The sequence below is a fragment of the Megascapheus bottae genome, chromosome 5 (genome assembly GCF_031878675.1).
Source record: "Megascapheus bottae isolate mThoBot1 chromosome 5, mThoBot2.hap1, whole genome shotgun sequence".
Classification (NCBI taxonomy): domain Eukaryota; kingdom Metazoa; phylum Chordata; class Mammalia; order Rodentia; family Geomyidae; genus Megascapheus; species Megascapheus bottae.
This window is the reverse complement of record NC_143513.1, coordinates 36,252,772-36,270,854: the sequence shown is the minus strand read 5'-3', so window position 1 is coordinate 36,270,854 and position 18,083 is coordinate 36,252,772. Positions and strand designations below refer to the sequence as shown.

The 18,083-nt window shown below is 34.1% G+C and overlaps 1 protein-coding gene across 3 annotated transcripts in view; it reads left to right on the top strand.

Annotated features, from left to right (window-relative positions):
* Cd36 (CD36 molecule (CD36 blood group)) overlaps window positions 1-18,083 on the top strand; it is a 53,486-nt gene that overhangs the window by 4,363 nt on the left and 31,040 nt on the right. The window contains exons 1-3 of one of the 3 annotated variants that reach the window (XM_090332901.1): window positions 6,693-6,746; window positions 14,900-14,993; window positions 15,475-15,674. In XM_090332901.1, the coding sequence (XP_090189027.1) occupies window positions 15,555-15,674 (120 nt within the window). In that variant the 5' untranslated portion in view covers window positions 6,693-6,746; window positions 14,900-14,993; window positions 15,475-15,554. Of the gene's footprint in view, window positions 1-6,692; window positions 6,747-8,353; window positions 8,462-14,899; window positions 14,994-15,474; window positions 15,675-18,083 lie in introns of those variants that run through there. The other 2 variants (XM_090332900.1, XM_090332904.1) reach the window with 2 other exon arrangements.

The window sequence follows — 18,083 nt, the reverse complement described above, 5'->3', positions numbered from 1 at the left end:
ATAATCAACACAGGATTTTTCTCCAGTCCCAAAGAATATGGAAAACAAGCCAGAGAATGCTCAGTAAATAATCAAATTCATTTTTCATTATCTGTCTGAATTTTAATCAATTCAAGAATTTCAGTATTTCCTCCAAGTGTAGTCAACTACAACTTTAAGAGAATAAGTGGTAAAAAGAAAGGTTCTATTTTGCGTAAATTATCTTGTATAGTCTGTAGAAATTCATTATTGTGTATTGAACTACCAGCAGAGGCAGTGTTACCTGAAGTAAGTATAACACAATTAATGATCTCTTGGTTTCTTCTAATTCAGGCAAAAATTTGTACTTTTGTATGCAGGATGAAATTATGCTAATTTTATGCAATTCCAAATCACATATATCTAAATATATTTGACTATATAACATAAACTATAAATAATAAATAACATATAAATACATATAACTAAAATAAAAATAAGAAATCAAATGGTAAAAAAATCAAGAACCAATTAATATAGTAAAACTAAAGAAGAAAACAAAAGAAACTAAGAATGCTATAAAAATGATGCTATTTCTCCATATCTCATGAAATGGAAATATTAAATGGCTAAAGATGGTTTGCATGTTTTATAAGTTTGTTTCACCTCAAACTTTTATTTCCTTTCCTCATCTTTTCTCTAGCCTAGTGTGATTAACCAGTTTTCCCCTAGGAGTTATTGAAAATGAGAGAAAAAACAAACCTCGCAGTAATAATCTTGGGTCATAGCCAGAAGATATTTTTAGTTCTTAGAATATGTAAAGGATGCTGCTTCAAGTCTTTGAAACACAGCTTGAGAGATTAATTATGTACTTACACAGTCACTGAACATTAGAGTGTTATTGTTAACAAGAGGGGAGCACAGTTTATGATAAAACATATTCAGGTAGTGTCAGCATCTTGCTTCACATTTGCACCTCTACCCAGTAACAGGGGACATCATAGAGTAGGGTAGTTTGCTATCCATAATAGTTAGCCACAAGCAGAGAGAGAACTTGTGTCTTAGAAGACCCTGAGGACTTACGTACTAATCAAGTAGTATAAAAAGTAGAAGACAAGTAGAATCATCCGAGGATGTCATTCCATAGGAGTAAGGACTCCCTAAGCAGAACAAAGGAGAAAAATTATATTCATGAATATCAAAGAAAACAGTCACAATAACTGCGGAGTCCTCTATTGCTTTACGGAGAACAAGGAGGTTGACAGACACTGGCATAAAAAAAAGATTTCAAGACACTTCAAACTAGAGTTCTTTCTATGTAGGTCATAAAATAAAGTACTTTAACCATTATCATGCTTCCCTGTTGAGAAGCAGACTTTAATACCACTCCTGAAAATATCAGGGCTAAAATAAAATTTAATAGGTGAGTTAAATTTCTCTATTTTTTAAAACATCGTGTAGAGATTCCAAAGTGAATGCTGTACTCTGTCTCTGTCTCTGTGTCTCTGTGTCTGTGTCTGTCTGTCTCCCCACCCCCCTCTCTCTTTCTCTCTTTGTCTCTTTCTGTCTCTATCTCCTCTTCCCAATTCTTATAAGTTTGTGACTTCCTTTTTTTCCCCCAAGCAAGTAATTAGTTTTCAAAAAGACACACCTAGGACAATGGTTACAGTAATTTTGAATTTTTTGAATTTTATCATATATAGCTATAATACACATTTTCTATATGTCTACTTACAGTGTACATAAAATACATATTTACTTATTTATATATGATGCCTTATTAAAACCTAGAAACACATTTAATGAAAAATGCTCTCAATTTAAATGTTATGGATTCTTTAAAAATATTGAGTATGGGGCCCAGACTTTGGCCTAGTGGTAGAGTACTTGTGAACCATGCATGAAGACTCAGGTTCGATTCCTTGATTTCATATACATAGAAAAGCTGGAAGTGGTGCTGTGACTCAAGGGGTAGAACACTAGCCTTGAGAAAAGCTCAAGGACAGCACTGAGGCCCTGAGTTCAGTCACCAGGACAATGTATATGTATATATTACATATATAGAGAGAATATATATTTCTAAGTATCCTTAGAGTTTGTTTTATGAAGCACTGCAAGCCACATTACTTCTCTCTTGGAAGACAGATACTCAGGCTTCACCGAGAAGAGTTTCTTTCCTTATGGCTACTAACAAACCAATTGGAAAATGAGGCTTTGATTTCACTGTGGAGTTTGACATGTCATTTTATAACCACTAGCAAGATCTGCTGTGTCACGCCACTGTGGGGTTTCTGCCAAATGTTTCTTTGAACTGTCAAACTACCAGGAAAGTGGATCATACTGACCCATTCCAAAAACAAGCAGAAAAAGAAAGGAAGAAAGGAAGGAAGGAAGGAAGGAAGGAAGGAAGGAAGGAAGGAAGGAAGGAAGGAAGGAAAGAAAGAAAGAAGGAAAGAAAAAGAAAGAAAGACAGAAAAAGAAAGAAAGAAAGAGAGAGAAGGGGGCATATTATTTTCTGTGGGTAGTGCTTTTTGAAATAAGCTTCTGTTATACTGCAAACTTCTTAGAAACAATCTTCCTAGTTTACAAATAAATCTGATTAAATGTGGTTTTCCTCCCTGGAAATGCTCTGGGGGGGGGGCAGATTTTTTGAGCTCTTTTAGGAAGTTAAGTCTCCTGTTACATGTCTTTAAACAATAGATTTCATATGGTGCAGATGTCAGCACAGATTTAAAAGAACTATTTAAGATATTTATTCATTAAATGAAATAAAATCATTAAGTCATATGCTCATAAGAATTATAAGCCCTTGTTTGAATGCTTTCATTTCACACACCTGTCAACTGTGTTACTGTTTAAACAGAAAAAAAGTACTGCTTATGATAGGACATTTTGTCTAAGCTAAGAGTCATTGTAAGTAAACTAATTTTTCAAACCAATTATTTTACCTTTATTCTAGCCTGGGTCTGTTATATTTTTCAGCATTCAAATCTGTCCTACCTACAGTTACAACAAAGTACGTCTTTCTGCCTGACAAATATTCAAATTAATTAGAATAGTTTTTTTGTAATCTTCTGTTTTGAATTTACTTTTATTATCAAGGTGATGAACAGTGGGGTTACAGTTACATATCTAAGGTAACGAGTACATTTCTTGTTGAACTTGTAATCCTTTTTTAAGTTAAGTATTTTATGAGTGCCTGCCAGATTGAATGAATAATTATTGACTTTTCCTCCTCTTTCAACATATACTTTGGTACCTAGTTATTTAATTTCCTGGATATTTTTATTCTTTCTCCTAATATTTTTTCATCTTCTATATGAAGACAATTTCTTTGACAAATTAGGCTGATGGTATCATTTCCTTGAGATTCATCTCATAACTTCAACATTGAATTTATTTTTTTTCTTTTAGAAACTTGTCCTGTTAGCAAACTGTTGACATAAGAATTTGGATTCCCTGCTTTTTTCTTGGGGAGGGTGCTTTATGAGATCTAAATATTGACCTCACATGCCCATATAAAATCTGTCTATAAACACCTAGAGTTCCCTGCTTAATATTTTCTTTGCACACCAGTCCTCCCAGGGCTTCTTTAAACATATGGGTAAGATATTCTTCACTTTTAAGTCAATATTTTTCTGTCTCTTGATTCACTGTACTGGGTGGTTTATGCCTAACTTATTGTAATCATTTCTACCTTAAGAATGTCCCTGGAGCATTCCTTTAAAATGTTAGGAATCTCTATTTTTACCTTTCAATATTTTGTTGATATTCCATTATACTAATATTTAATATTTCCTTTTAAAAGTTGCATGTACATATTTATGTTTATTCTCAAGTGTAGCATCCTTCCTTACTATATAAAGAAAATAGAGCATCTCATTAGGTGAATGCTTCTAAAAAGAAATAATAACCTAGGTCTGTGTTCTTATCTGACACATGCACATGGACATATATGTGAAAGAATAGGTATACATAAATCTCCATCTTTATTTATCAAGAATTAAATGAATATTTTTTCTTAGTTTTACACTGGCAATTGCTTTGAGAAAATTTCTGGCTCAGTAGAATGGAATCTGAAATTGTGTGTATATGTGTGTGTGTACTGAGGCTTGATCTCAGGCCTCCTGCTCTGACTTCACATTTTGCTTAATAATGTCTACAATTGGAATTATACTTCAACTTCCAGATTATTATTGGATAAATGGAGATAAGACTCAGAGTCTTCTTTTCAAAAAAAACTATTGAAAAGTTCTCTTACACACTTAATCCTCTTCTTGCTGTGAAAGGTTTTTGTTTGCCCTTTGGCTATGAATGTGAGCCTAGATAGGTACATTATTCTTTCCTGGTAGTTATTTGTCTTTAGGACATGACAAATGCAGGCACTTCAAATTTTCATAGTCTCTACTGACAAATCTGTATTTATTTAGGTTTGTTTTCCTTTGGAGGTGATTGCTCTCTTCTCCCCAATGTTTTTGTTTTTGTTTTTTTCCCAGTGCTGGGTCTTGAGTTCAGGGCCAGAGCACTATCCTTGGGATTTCTCAAGGATAAAACACTGCTATTTGAGCCACAGCATCACTTCTGGCTTTTTTTCTATGTATTTGGTACTGAGGAATCCAACCCCCATCTTCACACACGGTAGGCAAGCACTCTACCACTAGGCCAAACTCCCTGTCTCTTCCAGATGGTTTTAATGATCATTACCTTGCTCTCCATTGATCCTGTATGCATTATCATGTGGCAGTGAGATGTCCTGTTCAGGTCTTGTCTGTTTTGGGTTCTAAAAGCTTCATGTATATAGATGAGCCATTTCTTTTGGCTATTTGGGAAGTTCTTTGTGAAGATGCTGTTCAATATATTCCCTATTCTATTAACTTTCTCCTCTAGGCCTTCTTCAATACCAATTCTTCAAATGGTTTTGAATAATTTTCTAATCTTTCTCTATAAAGTATAAGCCTTCTTCAGTTCCAGAGATTCAATCTTCTTCACCATCTAACCTGGTATTAAGACTTTCCTTTTTTTTTTTTTTTTAAATCTTCCTTCCACCTAGCTGGTCATTTTTGATGGCTTCCAACCCCAGTTTTAGACCTTTAATGAACTTCTTGCTGCCTTGATTTATTTTTGTGCTCTCTCTCAAATCCTTTAGCTGCGTGGCTATGCTTCCATTGGACTCCTTTTCCGTTTATTGGAATTAATTCAACTTTGATTTTGTGGATTCCGTAATGTTCTTTATTAATCTTTGATTAGTTTCATTATGCTCACCTATAGCCTTATTCAAGCTCTCAAACTTTTCATTCATCATGTTTACCAGTAGTGTTGATAGACTTTTCTGTTGCCTGTTTATTTTGAGTGAGAGATGTGTTTCCTTGACTTGCCTTTTTTTTCTTGAGTTTATATGGCTTGTCTGCCCACTACAAAATGAAAGCAAATCCAATACTGCACAAGAATATAATTTTAAGACAAGAACCAACCCAGAGCTCTATAGTGGTGCAGACTGTAGAGGTTCACAATCATAGATAGATATAGATATTTCCACTCTGCCTCTCCTTTTGTGTATTTAAAAACAAGTGAAATACCACCACTGAAGAACACAGTTTTAAGACAAAAACCACCCCTGAGCACTGTGAGGTACCAATTTTGGAGGTTCAAAATCATAGTTACTTATTTCTATCTCTATTTCTGCTTTTCATTGTTAAGGCAAGGGTGTTGTAAGGCAAGAGTGGGAATCATGTGTAGTAACCAGAGAACAAATCTTTCTTGTGGTTTAAATCCATCTGCACTAAATGGATGGCTCAATGATTATAGATACAGTCTAGTTCAATGACAAACAATGGGGATCAACAAACAGAAAAATCGACAAAGGAGGGGAGGACCAAATATTAAGAGGTGCAAGGAAAGGCAAGAGGAGACAAGAAGAGTAGAGGAATGGAGGGAAAGAAAGGAAGAGAGGAAAGGTATTAACACCTAAATTCAAAGAAAGAACAAAAATGAAAAAAGAAAAATATATTTTAAAAAGAATGAAAAACTTAATTTATAGTATAAAGATAATAAGATTGGGAAATGGGAAACTGAGTAGTCAAAATATAGTCTGAATTAAGTATGTACAAAATAAAGGAGAAAGCCTATGAACCAACTGTCTGCTGTATGTAGGAATAAACAGAACCAAAAATTTTACCCATTATATTTCAGAAAGAAAGAAAATGTGAGTGGTTATTTCATTTCAATAAAACCAGTACTCAGCAACTTCAGATTTCAAAAACAGGTCTCTGTGACTAGTAAGATGATGTGTTGCCTCATTAAAAAATAAATAAATAAAAAAGAGAGATATTCCAAAGAACTGTGGCCAACCTGATTTTAATATATTGAAGCTTTAATTTTTTTATTTTAATAAGTATCTAGTACTGAGATGCATTTACAAAATGCAAGGCATACCCATGCGTAAAACATATCCCTTAACAATACATTTAAAAATGCAAATACATTTTAAAATGTAAATCCAATGTTAGTTACTCTAAAGTGGCATAGCACTTTGCAGCCTTTTTTTCCAAGGCACATATATTCATCAAAATCCATGGCTGTATACACTTGATTGGACTGTTTCCTTTTTTGAGTCTTGTATGTGAAGTTATTCAGCTGCCGTTGTCTATGGGGTTGAACACTTGACAGTTGCTTCTGGGAAAGTAAATTTGATTCTCTGGACTGTGTAAGGGAATGTGTGACATTTTCCTTTTCAGAGACATAACAGTTGGATGGCATTAAGCTGCTGATTAAATAATGATCCAAGTAAGGTCAGTATCCATTTCAAAACCTATTTTTTTCCTAAAATACATCTCTCTAATTGTATTTATATTGTCATTAGATTAAATGTTATATGACTTGCTTAAAATATGTTTTTTAAAGTAGGTTTTACCTGCACTTGAATTGCTGATCTATTTCTAAATTGTCATTTTGGTGTGTGTGTGTGTGTGTGTGTGTGTGTGTGTGTGTGTGTGTGTGTATTTATGAAAATTAATCTGGCAAAGAACATATCAAAGGAACTTCAATACTCAGATATATCTACAAAAGATATATTCTTAAAATATATATTAAATTAAATATCTTCTTAATATCACACAGACAAAAACAAAAGGTCACAGTCAAAAGGAAATTGCCACAAGTTTATTGAAATGTGTAGTTGTTTAAAGGATAAAGAACAGATCATTTTGAGATGGTAATGATTGCTTCCACTTTACCCTCAGTAAACTGAAAATTTTAAATAAAATTCTAATATCTTAATGTATCTATTCTTATGACTTCCTTTCAATTTTTAAATAAGTGTGTCCTTAAACTCATCCTAGGAAAACAGTAATGATTGAGGAGAAAGGATATTTGTTATTTTTTTCCATTTATAAATGGGTCTAACATCCCCAGAAGAGAGAGAGGAGCAGTATAGTGACAAGAACTGCTTCAAAGATGATTTCCTGAGTTAAATAGGTTCTTTCCATTGTTGCTTTATTTCACATGTGACCTGGAGGCATTTCTACAGTGAAACTATTAGGTGCAAGCCCATGTAGTCTTCTGAAGATTTTTGTCTGTCTGATTCTGAGAAGTTCTTTGTGAGAGCAGAGTCTGAACACTGAGGATCTTGCTTACTCCCAAGCAAAAGCCCTCTAAATACAATTACTTCTAGAAAATGATTAGGGTATCCATTTTTCACTATATACCTTCAATCCCAATTCAATTTGAATGCTATTTTACAAGCATATTTTGACAGAAGCAGTTTAAGGTGATTACTTTTTTGGTAGAGTGATTTCTATGCGCTCATGAAACTTTTTGTCAGAAACAAAGAGTAAATGAGAAATGGTTAAGAATTCTTATCTAGAACAATAGGCTTTTTTTCTTTGTGCATATGTTTGTCATTCTTGTTGCTTGATACAGTCTCCAATAGTTTACAAAGTATCAGATTTTAGATTGATGTTGTGTAGTGTGTAGCACACTTTAACACTTTTTGAGATGGCTTTGGAACTCCTCCTGTTCGTGAGAGTGTATGGCTACATCCCCCAAATTTACCCAGTCTTTTCCACTTTCAGTTCAACATCTGGAATAATTATTGTGTTCTAAACAGCATATATTAGGAGTGGCTCAGTAATCAGTACTTTTGTTTCTCTGGCCTCTGACTTACTTGGATGGGCAAAGAGCCAAAAGGAAAAAAAAAAACACTGCTGAGTATCTCAGATATAGGGAATGGGTCATCAACAAAAATAGACCATTAGGACTCATAGCAGAAGTTAGATGTGTGTGGGTTTCTTCTATTTCCTGGTTGTTGTTTTTTTTTTTTTGCTTCATTTGGCAGCAAATCACACTTTAGGATCTGACGTATTTTTTTAAGTGTATTTAAACTCTCACACACATGTGTAATGAAGTAAAGATTTCAGGACAAGATTTTTCTGCCAAATAGCATTTGGTCCTGTTAAGAATTTTGTGTTCAGAAGCCTGGAGCATATAGTTGAAAATTTCTTTCAAGGTAAGTCCTTTAAAAAATAATAATAAGATCAGGAAATTTTCCGTCTCCAAATGGATAGGAGATGAATTTTTTAAATTAAATTAAATTTATTTTTTTATTATTGAGGTAATGTATAGAGGGGTTACAGTTACATTTGCCAGATAGTAGGTGCATTACTTCTCACACATTGAAACCCCTTCTTATGGATTTTGTCCCCATTTCTCTTCCCCACCCCTCCCAATTATCTTGTTTTCCCCCCTTCCCTTTCCTATTTCAAATAAAAAAACAAACATATATACAATATATCAGGTAACAAAGTCAAATACAGTAATAATATGATATTTATAAATACTATTAAATTTATCAAATTACAAATGACATTTTACTTTTTGATGCTTAATATACATGCTTATCTATAAATATATTGACTAAAGTTGAAAATGATTTGTTATCTAATTTGGTACATAATAGAATTTCCCTTTTACACATAAACTATTCAAATAGATTTACATTAGGAGAAAAAGCTTTGTAAGTAAGGACCAATTTAATGAGCATAGATTTTATAAATGATTTATAATGCTTATGTAAATATTCTATTCAATATGCAATTGTTGAATACTTACTATTTCATACTTATTAGTTATTTTTTTAATTTTCTATTCCTAATTGCAATTTTTTTGACAAACTCAATGTTGCCTCCATGATTAGATGCATTGTATGTTTTAAATATCTACTCAACTAAGCATTCATATCTATTGTAATTGAAATTTTCTTATCATTGTCTATGAAATATGTCACAAAACTAAAATGTAAAATGTAGGGTTTTAAAGCAATAATTTAAATTGCAATTAGCATAGATTGTATAAAAAATAAAAAATAAGGAAAAATTAATCTCCCTGGCAATTCAGTAGACCTAATACAGAATTAGTGAATTTTCTGTTGAAGTGGTAGGAGTTTTTCTCTCCATTCATCCAGGAGAGCCAAACTACAAGGTTCAATTAATTTTACTGAGTAACTATAAGCAACATAAATGGCCTAAATAGTCTACAATAAGTGGAAGTGCTTTCTGGAAGTGTCAAATGTTAAAAATTAAAAGACTTTTCAGTCTTTTCTTGTATGGCTTTATATTTGTGAAGTATTTTGGAGTTCAAAAGGAACATTACTTTAATACCAATTTGCATGGAAATTAAAATGTAGTCTTCAAAATTTTCTTATATAGAAAATATAATGGGTTCTTTGATGATTATGGGAGGAATGGTGTACAAATCTGTTAGTCTATCAAAATTATTAATAAATCTTAACAATAAATAAAAGACAAAACTTAGTCAATAGATTAAACAGCCTGTGGTAAATAAACATATTATAATGGGAGAAGTAATTATATAGAATGGATTAAAATTTATAACTTTTCCTTGGAAATCATATTTGCTGATTTTTTTTTTGATCAGTTGTGGGGCTTGCACTGTGGCCATGAGCCTTGTCCCTGAGCTCTTCAGCTCAAGACTTCCGACCTACCCCTTCAGCCACAGCACCACTGGCAGTTAATTGGAGATAACAGTCTTGTAGACTTTAGTGCCTGGGATGGGTTTGAACCTCAATCCTCAGATCTCAGCCTCCTGGGTGTCTAGGATTACAGGCATGAGTCACCTTGTCTGGCTTCATAGTTGCTGATTGTATTGTTAATGAAAATTTTAGCCATATTCTCTCACATTTATTTGTGTTATTTTCTGTTTCCCAAAGAAATTAATTGTGTATTGATTTTTTGATTTAATCACATTTTTTAGTTCACTAACATAAAATGGTATCATTTCAAGTAGTGTTATTACATTTGCATAGTGTTTTATTATTTTACAAATAATCATTTCTATTTTTGTTTGAAGTACACATTTGTTAGATGTTTTAAAACATAATATTGTGTACTAGTGGATCAAGTCTGTAATCAACTAATCACAGGCCTGAATTCTGAGGATCATAATTCAAAGCCAGTACAGGCAGGAAAGTCCATGAGACACTTATTCCAATTCACCATCAGAAAACCAGAAGTAACACTCTTGCTCAAAGTGACAAAGCATTGTCCTTGAATGAAAAGGCTCAAGTATAGCACCTAGTTCCTGAGTTCAAGTCTTACTAAAAAATAAAATGCAAAATAATAATAGTAGTAGTATTTTACTCAGGCAACATGAAAATACAGCTTACTGTTATGTCATAAATACATTTATTTAATATTATCACCAAAATGTTTTATATGGTAATATTTGACAAAGTATATCTTTGTGATGCTACAATACAGATACCTATACATTATCTACTAAATATTTTACTTGACTACATTTTGCTAAGTGGACATATAAGTAAGTCAGAGGAAAAGAGTTGTTCTACTCTACCTCAGTTAAACAAAATTAATTTATTTTTTATTATTTAGCAAAAGGATAAATTTTGATTATAGATGCAACTTTCTTTCAAACACAGTGTCCAGCCACTGGATGATACTAAATGAACCCAAATAATGCAGAGTCTTCTTCCCTTTTCTTGTGGAAGAGGCTGGGGCACTAGAAATATACCAATGTAAATACTACATCAGCTGAAACTTAGACAAAAATCTATCTCCTTTCTACTCCAATTGCATATGGTTGAAGTAATTAGATCAATATGTGTATCTTTGCTGCTGTATCAATACACACCAATAGTAAACTTTTTTTTTTGATCATGGAGCTTGAACTCAGGACCTGGGCACTGTACCTGAGCTCCATTTACTCAATGCTAACACTCTGCCATTTTGGGCCACTATGCCCAATTTCGTGGTGGTTAATTAAGAATCTCAGGGACTTTCTATGTGGGCTGGCTTTGAGCCACAATCCTCAAATCTCAGGCTCCTGAGTAGCTAGGATTACAGGAATGAGCCACCAACACCCAGCTAATAATAAACAATTTTAAACCATATGCTTCAACAGAAATATATTATGTAATACTTCTGCTTTCTAGAGAACTTGACTAAATATCAGTGGGACTGTGTATAGTATCTTACTTCAGTTTTCTTTTCCCAGTCCTGGGACTTGAACTCAGGGGCTAAGCACTATTTGGGGGCTTTCTCAAGGCTAGAGCTCTTCCACTTGAGCCACAGCACCACTTCCAGCTTTGCCTCTACATGTGGTACTGAGGAATCAAACCTGAGCCTTTGTGCATGCTAGGCAAGCACTCTACCATTAGGCCAAATTCTTGGCCCTAAGGATTTCTTTTTTTTCTTTCTTCCTTGCTTGCTTGCTTTCTTGCTCTCTCTCTCTCTCTCTCTCTCTCTCTCTCTCTCTCTCTCTCTCTCTCTCTCTCTCTCTCTCTCTCTCTCTCTCTCTTCCTCCCTTCCTTCCTTCCTTTCTTCCTTCCTTCCTTCCTTCTTCCTTCCTTCCTGCCTTCATTCTTTCCTTCCTTCCTTCCTTATGGTTTTTGGGCTTGAATTCTGGGCCTGAGCTTCTTGTCCTCAAGGCTTCTTCCTTGAGCTTCTTTTCCTCTACCATAAGAGACAAAGCTCCACTTCTGGGCCTTTCTGTGATTAATTGGAGATAAGGACTTTCCTGCCTGAGATGGCTTTGAACCACAATCCTAAAGATCTAAGACTTCTGGGTAGGTAGAATTATAGACCTGAGCTAGCAGCCCCACCTCACCTCAATTTTAAAGTAAAAGCAAAGAATATCCAGTCTTATCTTTAGCTCAAATGTATCTGGTCTCAGAGTCCACAGGAGTCCTAAGGGAAAACAGGATCCTGTGGTAGGTATTCTGGGAATTCACTTTTTGCAAATACTCTAGGAATTTTTTGCCTCTTGAACTTATTCAGGGACAGTATATGAGGATAGGAACTTAGATAAAGAAAAATGATGTTGATGGTCACATAGAAACTGAAAAAACCCTAGAGCCTCCAAAGTTCTTCTAAAACTCCCTAAGTGAGAAAGAAGAGTGTCAGGCAAGAGTGGAGACAAAGTAACGGGTGAGAGTTTCTAGGTGATCATCACCACATGTGATCTATTATTGTGTGTGTTCCTGGGCTTCCATGTAAACATGAAGTGAAAATCTGGTTTAGATACTTACACTAAAAACTGTCTATCTCACCTTACAACTCCTTTTATATAGAAACAAATTGGAATATAGAGACATAAAGTGTTTTGCTCATTGTTGCTTGCCGGGAGTGATAACTGAGCTCTTATTCAGTCCCTAATCTACTAATCTCAGTTGTGCCAGACTGGATCATAACAATAGCTTGCAGACATGATTATTGTTTCATACCATGTACAACATCAGTGTGTTCTATTCAACAATTACTGTGGTTGTTTAAAAGACTATGTTTTAAGATAAATTCTAGATTCTTTTATATTTTTGCCAATTCTGGGCTTGAACTCAGGGCCTGAGCACTGTCCTTGGGCTTTCTGGTGGCTAGCACTCTACCATATAAGGCACAGCACCACTTTTGGCTTTTTCTGTGTATGTGGTACCAAGGAATTGGAACCCAGAGCTTTGTGCATGGTAAGCAAGCATCTTACCACTAGGCCACAGTCTTGGCCTAAGTTCAAGATTTTTATCATTATACTTTGATAACATCAGTCTTCATTCATCTTAAATAACTGACTCCTCTCTGTTATGAGAGTTCAGATTAAAGGTAGTCATGGTAGCACAAGGCATGGATTCAAAGGGCAAGAAATGGTATCTTCTTATCTCATCCCCAAACAATTAGTAAAAGTTAGCTCCCCTTGTTTTATAATAAGTAAAATTCCTAAATAAAAATAAATCACTTGCTTTGGTTTGTGGGGGAACGCAAACTTCAGTTGCTAGGGACCTAATCAGGATGCTGCTCTGAAAGAATATTTTTGTTCCTGTGATTGGGGAGGGTGCTACCTTAGGAGGATATTGGTAAAAGAAATCCCAAGAAATGGGAAAATTCAAATAATGGTTACCCCCCAAAAGTGTGTCATTTTAGGGGACACTTTCTAATCTTTTTTTTCATTTTATTTTTTATTATCAAGGTAATGTATAGAGGGTTACAGTTGCATTTGCCAGATAGAGGTGCATTACTTCTCACACACTGATACCCCTTCTCATATTTTGTCCCCATTTCCCTCCCCCACTCCCTCTCAATCATCTTGTTTCCCCCCCCTTCCCTTTCCTATTTCAAATAAACAAATAAACATATATACAATATACCAGGTAACAAAGTCAGATACAGTAACAATATGAGATTAACCAAAGGGCAACACAGACTTTTTAATCTTCTTACAGTTCTTTTCTTACTTATATAAGCAATATTTTTATAGAAAATTATTTAGATAGAGAGAAGCAGTAATCAATTCAGAAGAGTAATACATCTGCTAAAACTATGGAGAGAGAAAACCCAAGACTGTGGCTAAACATAACTTTTATTTCTATATGTAGAATGTTGACAGAAAAATTCTTATGTGTCATATTTTTGTTATGTAGTATATGTTAGCACGTATGCCTTTTTTGCCCATATGAATTTTGAAGAGGAGAATATGTTTGTTCCTGTGATTGGGGAGGGTGCTATCTTAGAAGGATAATGGTAAAAGAAATCCCAAGAAATGGGAAAGATGAAATAATGGTTACCCCCAAAAGTGTGTCATTTTAGGGGACAATTTTTAATCTTTTTTTCATTTTATTTTTTATTATCGAGATAATGTATAGCGGGTTGTTCAAAGCTTGTTCTTGAGTGTCTCCCTGTGATAGACCAACCTCGTTCCAAATGAATGTCCTTATAATCAAAATACTCAAAACCTGTTTTCAAATTTTGCTCAGTAATGATGTATTTTATTGACCTTATTTCAATAATATTCAATATTTCCCTAAACCATTTCTCTCCAATTCTCATGTAATTACCACTAAGCATGTCATGATTCCGCAAATAATAAAAGTGGTTGATTTTTGGAAGAGATAGAATAAATCAGTACATAGGGAAATAAAGAATCTTGTAGGTAGATTGATTTAAAAAAATAGGACCTGTGAAAGGCAATACCTATCATTAAAATAAGAACCTTCCTACATTATAGATTTTCTGAAATTCCTAACATTTAAAGTCATTACTAACAATGAAATTTTTTAATGATACTCTTCTTTAAATATTTGTAACATGAGCTCCCAACTCATGAAAACCGGCTTTGCTTTTATAATTATGATGTTCAAGTATATCTTAGAATTATTTGGGGAATTATTGTCATTGTTACAATTATTATGGGGTTGTACATGGGGTTTTCAGTTCCATAACTCAGGTTATGAGTATAATGCATCTTGATCAATGTAAACTCTTCCACCATTCTCCCCAATTCCCCCAACTCATTCCTAACTTTGAGTTACATTGTTCATATTTGATATAATGTACCCCAAATATAATGATTGCATTTGCTCACCCTTCTTCCTTCTATTCATATTTTCAATAATATGTTTACTTGGAATTTTTTATCTTAACAGGTAGCTGACAAATGATTGGAAGAATTGATTCTCTCTGAGATTCATCATCTTCATTTCTATAAAACCTTTATCTTGCTGTATGCTTGTGAATAAGGTACAGTGAGAACCCTATCTGTTGCCATAATATTTGAGCATTTAGTGATAGCATCAGACCACACATTCAGAAATTCTGATCTGGAAGGATATAAGTGGTAGTGATTGGCGAAGGTAGATAGCAAATGAGAGACTACAAGGAAGCCTTCTAGGCTGAAGGAAAAAGGAGGTTGATAGTGTGTAAACATGATTTCCCCTAGATAAGGTTTCAGTACGTTAATCATCCACAGGAAGAAAATTACAAACAACAACTTGACCCAACAGCCTTTGACATTATTTCTGCTTCTGTGAGACACTTAGGAGCAAGAGAAAAAGAAAAGCTTCTAAAAAGCCAAGGGTTGGTAAAACAAACAACAAAAGAGAACACGTCCGATTTGTAACTGTCATTAATGCCAGCAGTATCAGTGGTGTATTTTCTTTGTACTTTGATCCTTTTGCACTGATATTTAAGCTTCGGTTTTATTATCTATTTCAAATGGTAGAACCAGAATACACAGAACATACCTGCACCATATCTGGGAGTTTGAAGAAAGCAGTTTGATTTATCTCCTGTACAAGAATAATGGGCTGTGATCGGAATTGTGGCCTCATAGCTGGGGCTGTCATTGGGGCAGTGTTGGCGGTATTTGGAGGCATTCTAATGCCAGTCGGAGACATGCTTATTCAGAAGACAATTAAAAAGGTACCAGATCTCAAAAAAAAAAAATCTGACCACTTGATTTATTCTATCTTCTCTATTTTTCCTTTGAATACCTGTTTTAGGTAGATTGATGATAGATAGATAGATAATGTAATAACTGGTAATTCTGTGTCTTTAACGTGAACTTGATTATGAATCACTAAACTCCATGTTTGAAATGCTGCGATTATTATATGTATTTAACAGGAGTAATATTAAATATCATATTCTAATAAAACTATAGGTATTTGCATAAATACCCTGAGAATATGGTGACCTCAGGACCGGGAGTTTGGCCTAGCAATAGAGTGCTTGCCCAGCACGCACAAAGATCCAAGTTTGAGTCCTAGGTGCCAAATACATACAAAAAGCCAGAAGTGGTGCTGCTGCTCAACTGGAGAGCTCTAGCCTTGAGAAAGCCCAAGGACAGTGCTCAGGCCCTGAGTTCAAGCCCCAGGACTGGCAAAAAAAAATTAAAAAAATTAAAAATGAGTAGATTGACCTGCTTTTGAATGAGAAATAGAAGATATTTGAGATCATATGGCAAAAAATAATTGTATTTTGATTAATGCTGAGAAAAATAGAATATATGTATATATGTATAAGTACATATGTATTTTTATATTTTCTAGTAAATATATGCATATATATATTCTTTTTTATGTACTTATAGTCTAGTATGTATATACAGAATATATTATATATGAGTTATTTATAAATATATATTATATAATGGTACATATATAGTATATATTCGATGTATGCATATATCCTACTAGACTATATGTATAAACATATATGTATATGTTCATTGTGTTTTCTACAAAGAACTTTTGGTTGGACTTTTTCTAATATGTGTATTAGTATAATTATCTCACAAGTATTTCATAAGTATTAAAAATGTTTATACTTGGCTCCTAAAAATCCCTCAGGGAAGGAGTCCAGGAATGTGTTATGTAAGTTATGTATTATTGTGTGTCAATAAATGGACTGTAGTTTAATTTAAATTAGAGTAATTTGATCAGAAAGATTTGCACAAAAGTTATCTCTCAATCTATTTCATTCTAATTAGCTTCATAATCACTAGAAGTATTACCAGCTTGAAGACAGGGTGAGGAGAAGGAAAACACTGATGCCCTAAATTAACAAGGTGGGCAAACTCCAATGGCTTCTGGAGTTTGGTGGTTTGACTTGAAAAAGAAAGGGTATCAATGTATGTGAATTAATGCACCTTCTATCTGGCAAATATCATGTAACCCTTTTACTAATTACAATAAAAAATAAATAAATAAAAGAAATTATGTTGTGTGGACAAAGTGAAATGAGGAATAAGGGCTATATTGATATATTGCTTTCATCCTGGCCAAAGGAATATTTGACTATTTTTGTTGTTGTTGTTGGTTTACTTGTTTTATTTTTGCTTTAACAAGAATATAATCACTAGCTAAATAAAATATACTTGAACATGAATGGGTTACAATAATCTAAACAGAGTGTAAGCATGGTGTGTTGTGGGAGAGAACAAGATAATTGATTTAGAAATGTCAATTCATTCTGGGACTTCCAGGATTTCCAAGGCCTTTATCTCACTCATCTATTCATTTTTGTTTGCCACCCTAGTCTTCTAAGATGTGAAAGAAAATGCTATCTTATTTCACTGAAAGTAGTGACTTAATTGAACAATCAATAGGAAGAACAAATTTGAAAACTTATTAGTAATACGATATTGCTACTTTCTGCTTTTCCTTCTTGAGTTCAAGATGGTAATGTTTTAAAAGGAAGGAAAATAGTTATTGCTAATAAACAGTATAGTCAACCTCATATTCCCTTAGGGGACAATGTACATAATAACCATTAGTTGGGTGCTGGTGGCTCAACACCTGTAATCCTAGCTAACCAGGAGGCTGAGATCTGAAAATCGCAGTTAAAAACCAGATCAGGCAGGAAAGCCTGTGAGGTTCTTCTCTCTAATTAATCACAACAAAAGCCAGAAATGGTGCTGTGGCTCATGTGGTAGAGCATTAGCTTTGAAGAAAAAGAAGCTATGGGACGGTGCCTAGGCCCACAATTCAAGTCCCAGGACAGGCAAAAAATTGTAAGACAATACAAATGGTGGATAACAATGATATAAACCTTGTCAAAAAGTGTAAGATGGGGGGCTGGGAATTTGGCCTAGTGGTAGAGTGCTTGCCTAGCATGCATGAAGACCCGGGTTCGATTCCTCAGTACCATATACATAGCAAAAAGCCAGAAATGGTGCTGAGGCTCAAGTGGTAAAGCTCTAGCCTTGAGAAAAGTCCAAGGACAGTGCTCAGGCCCTGAGCTCAAGCCCAGGACTGGCAAAAAAAAAAAAAGTAAAACTAAGAAGTGTAAGATGAATATCATATCATTCATCCACAAACTTAAGTTTAT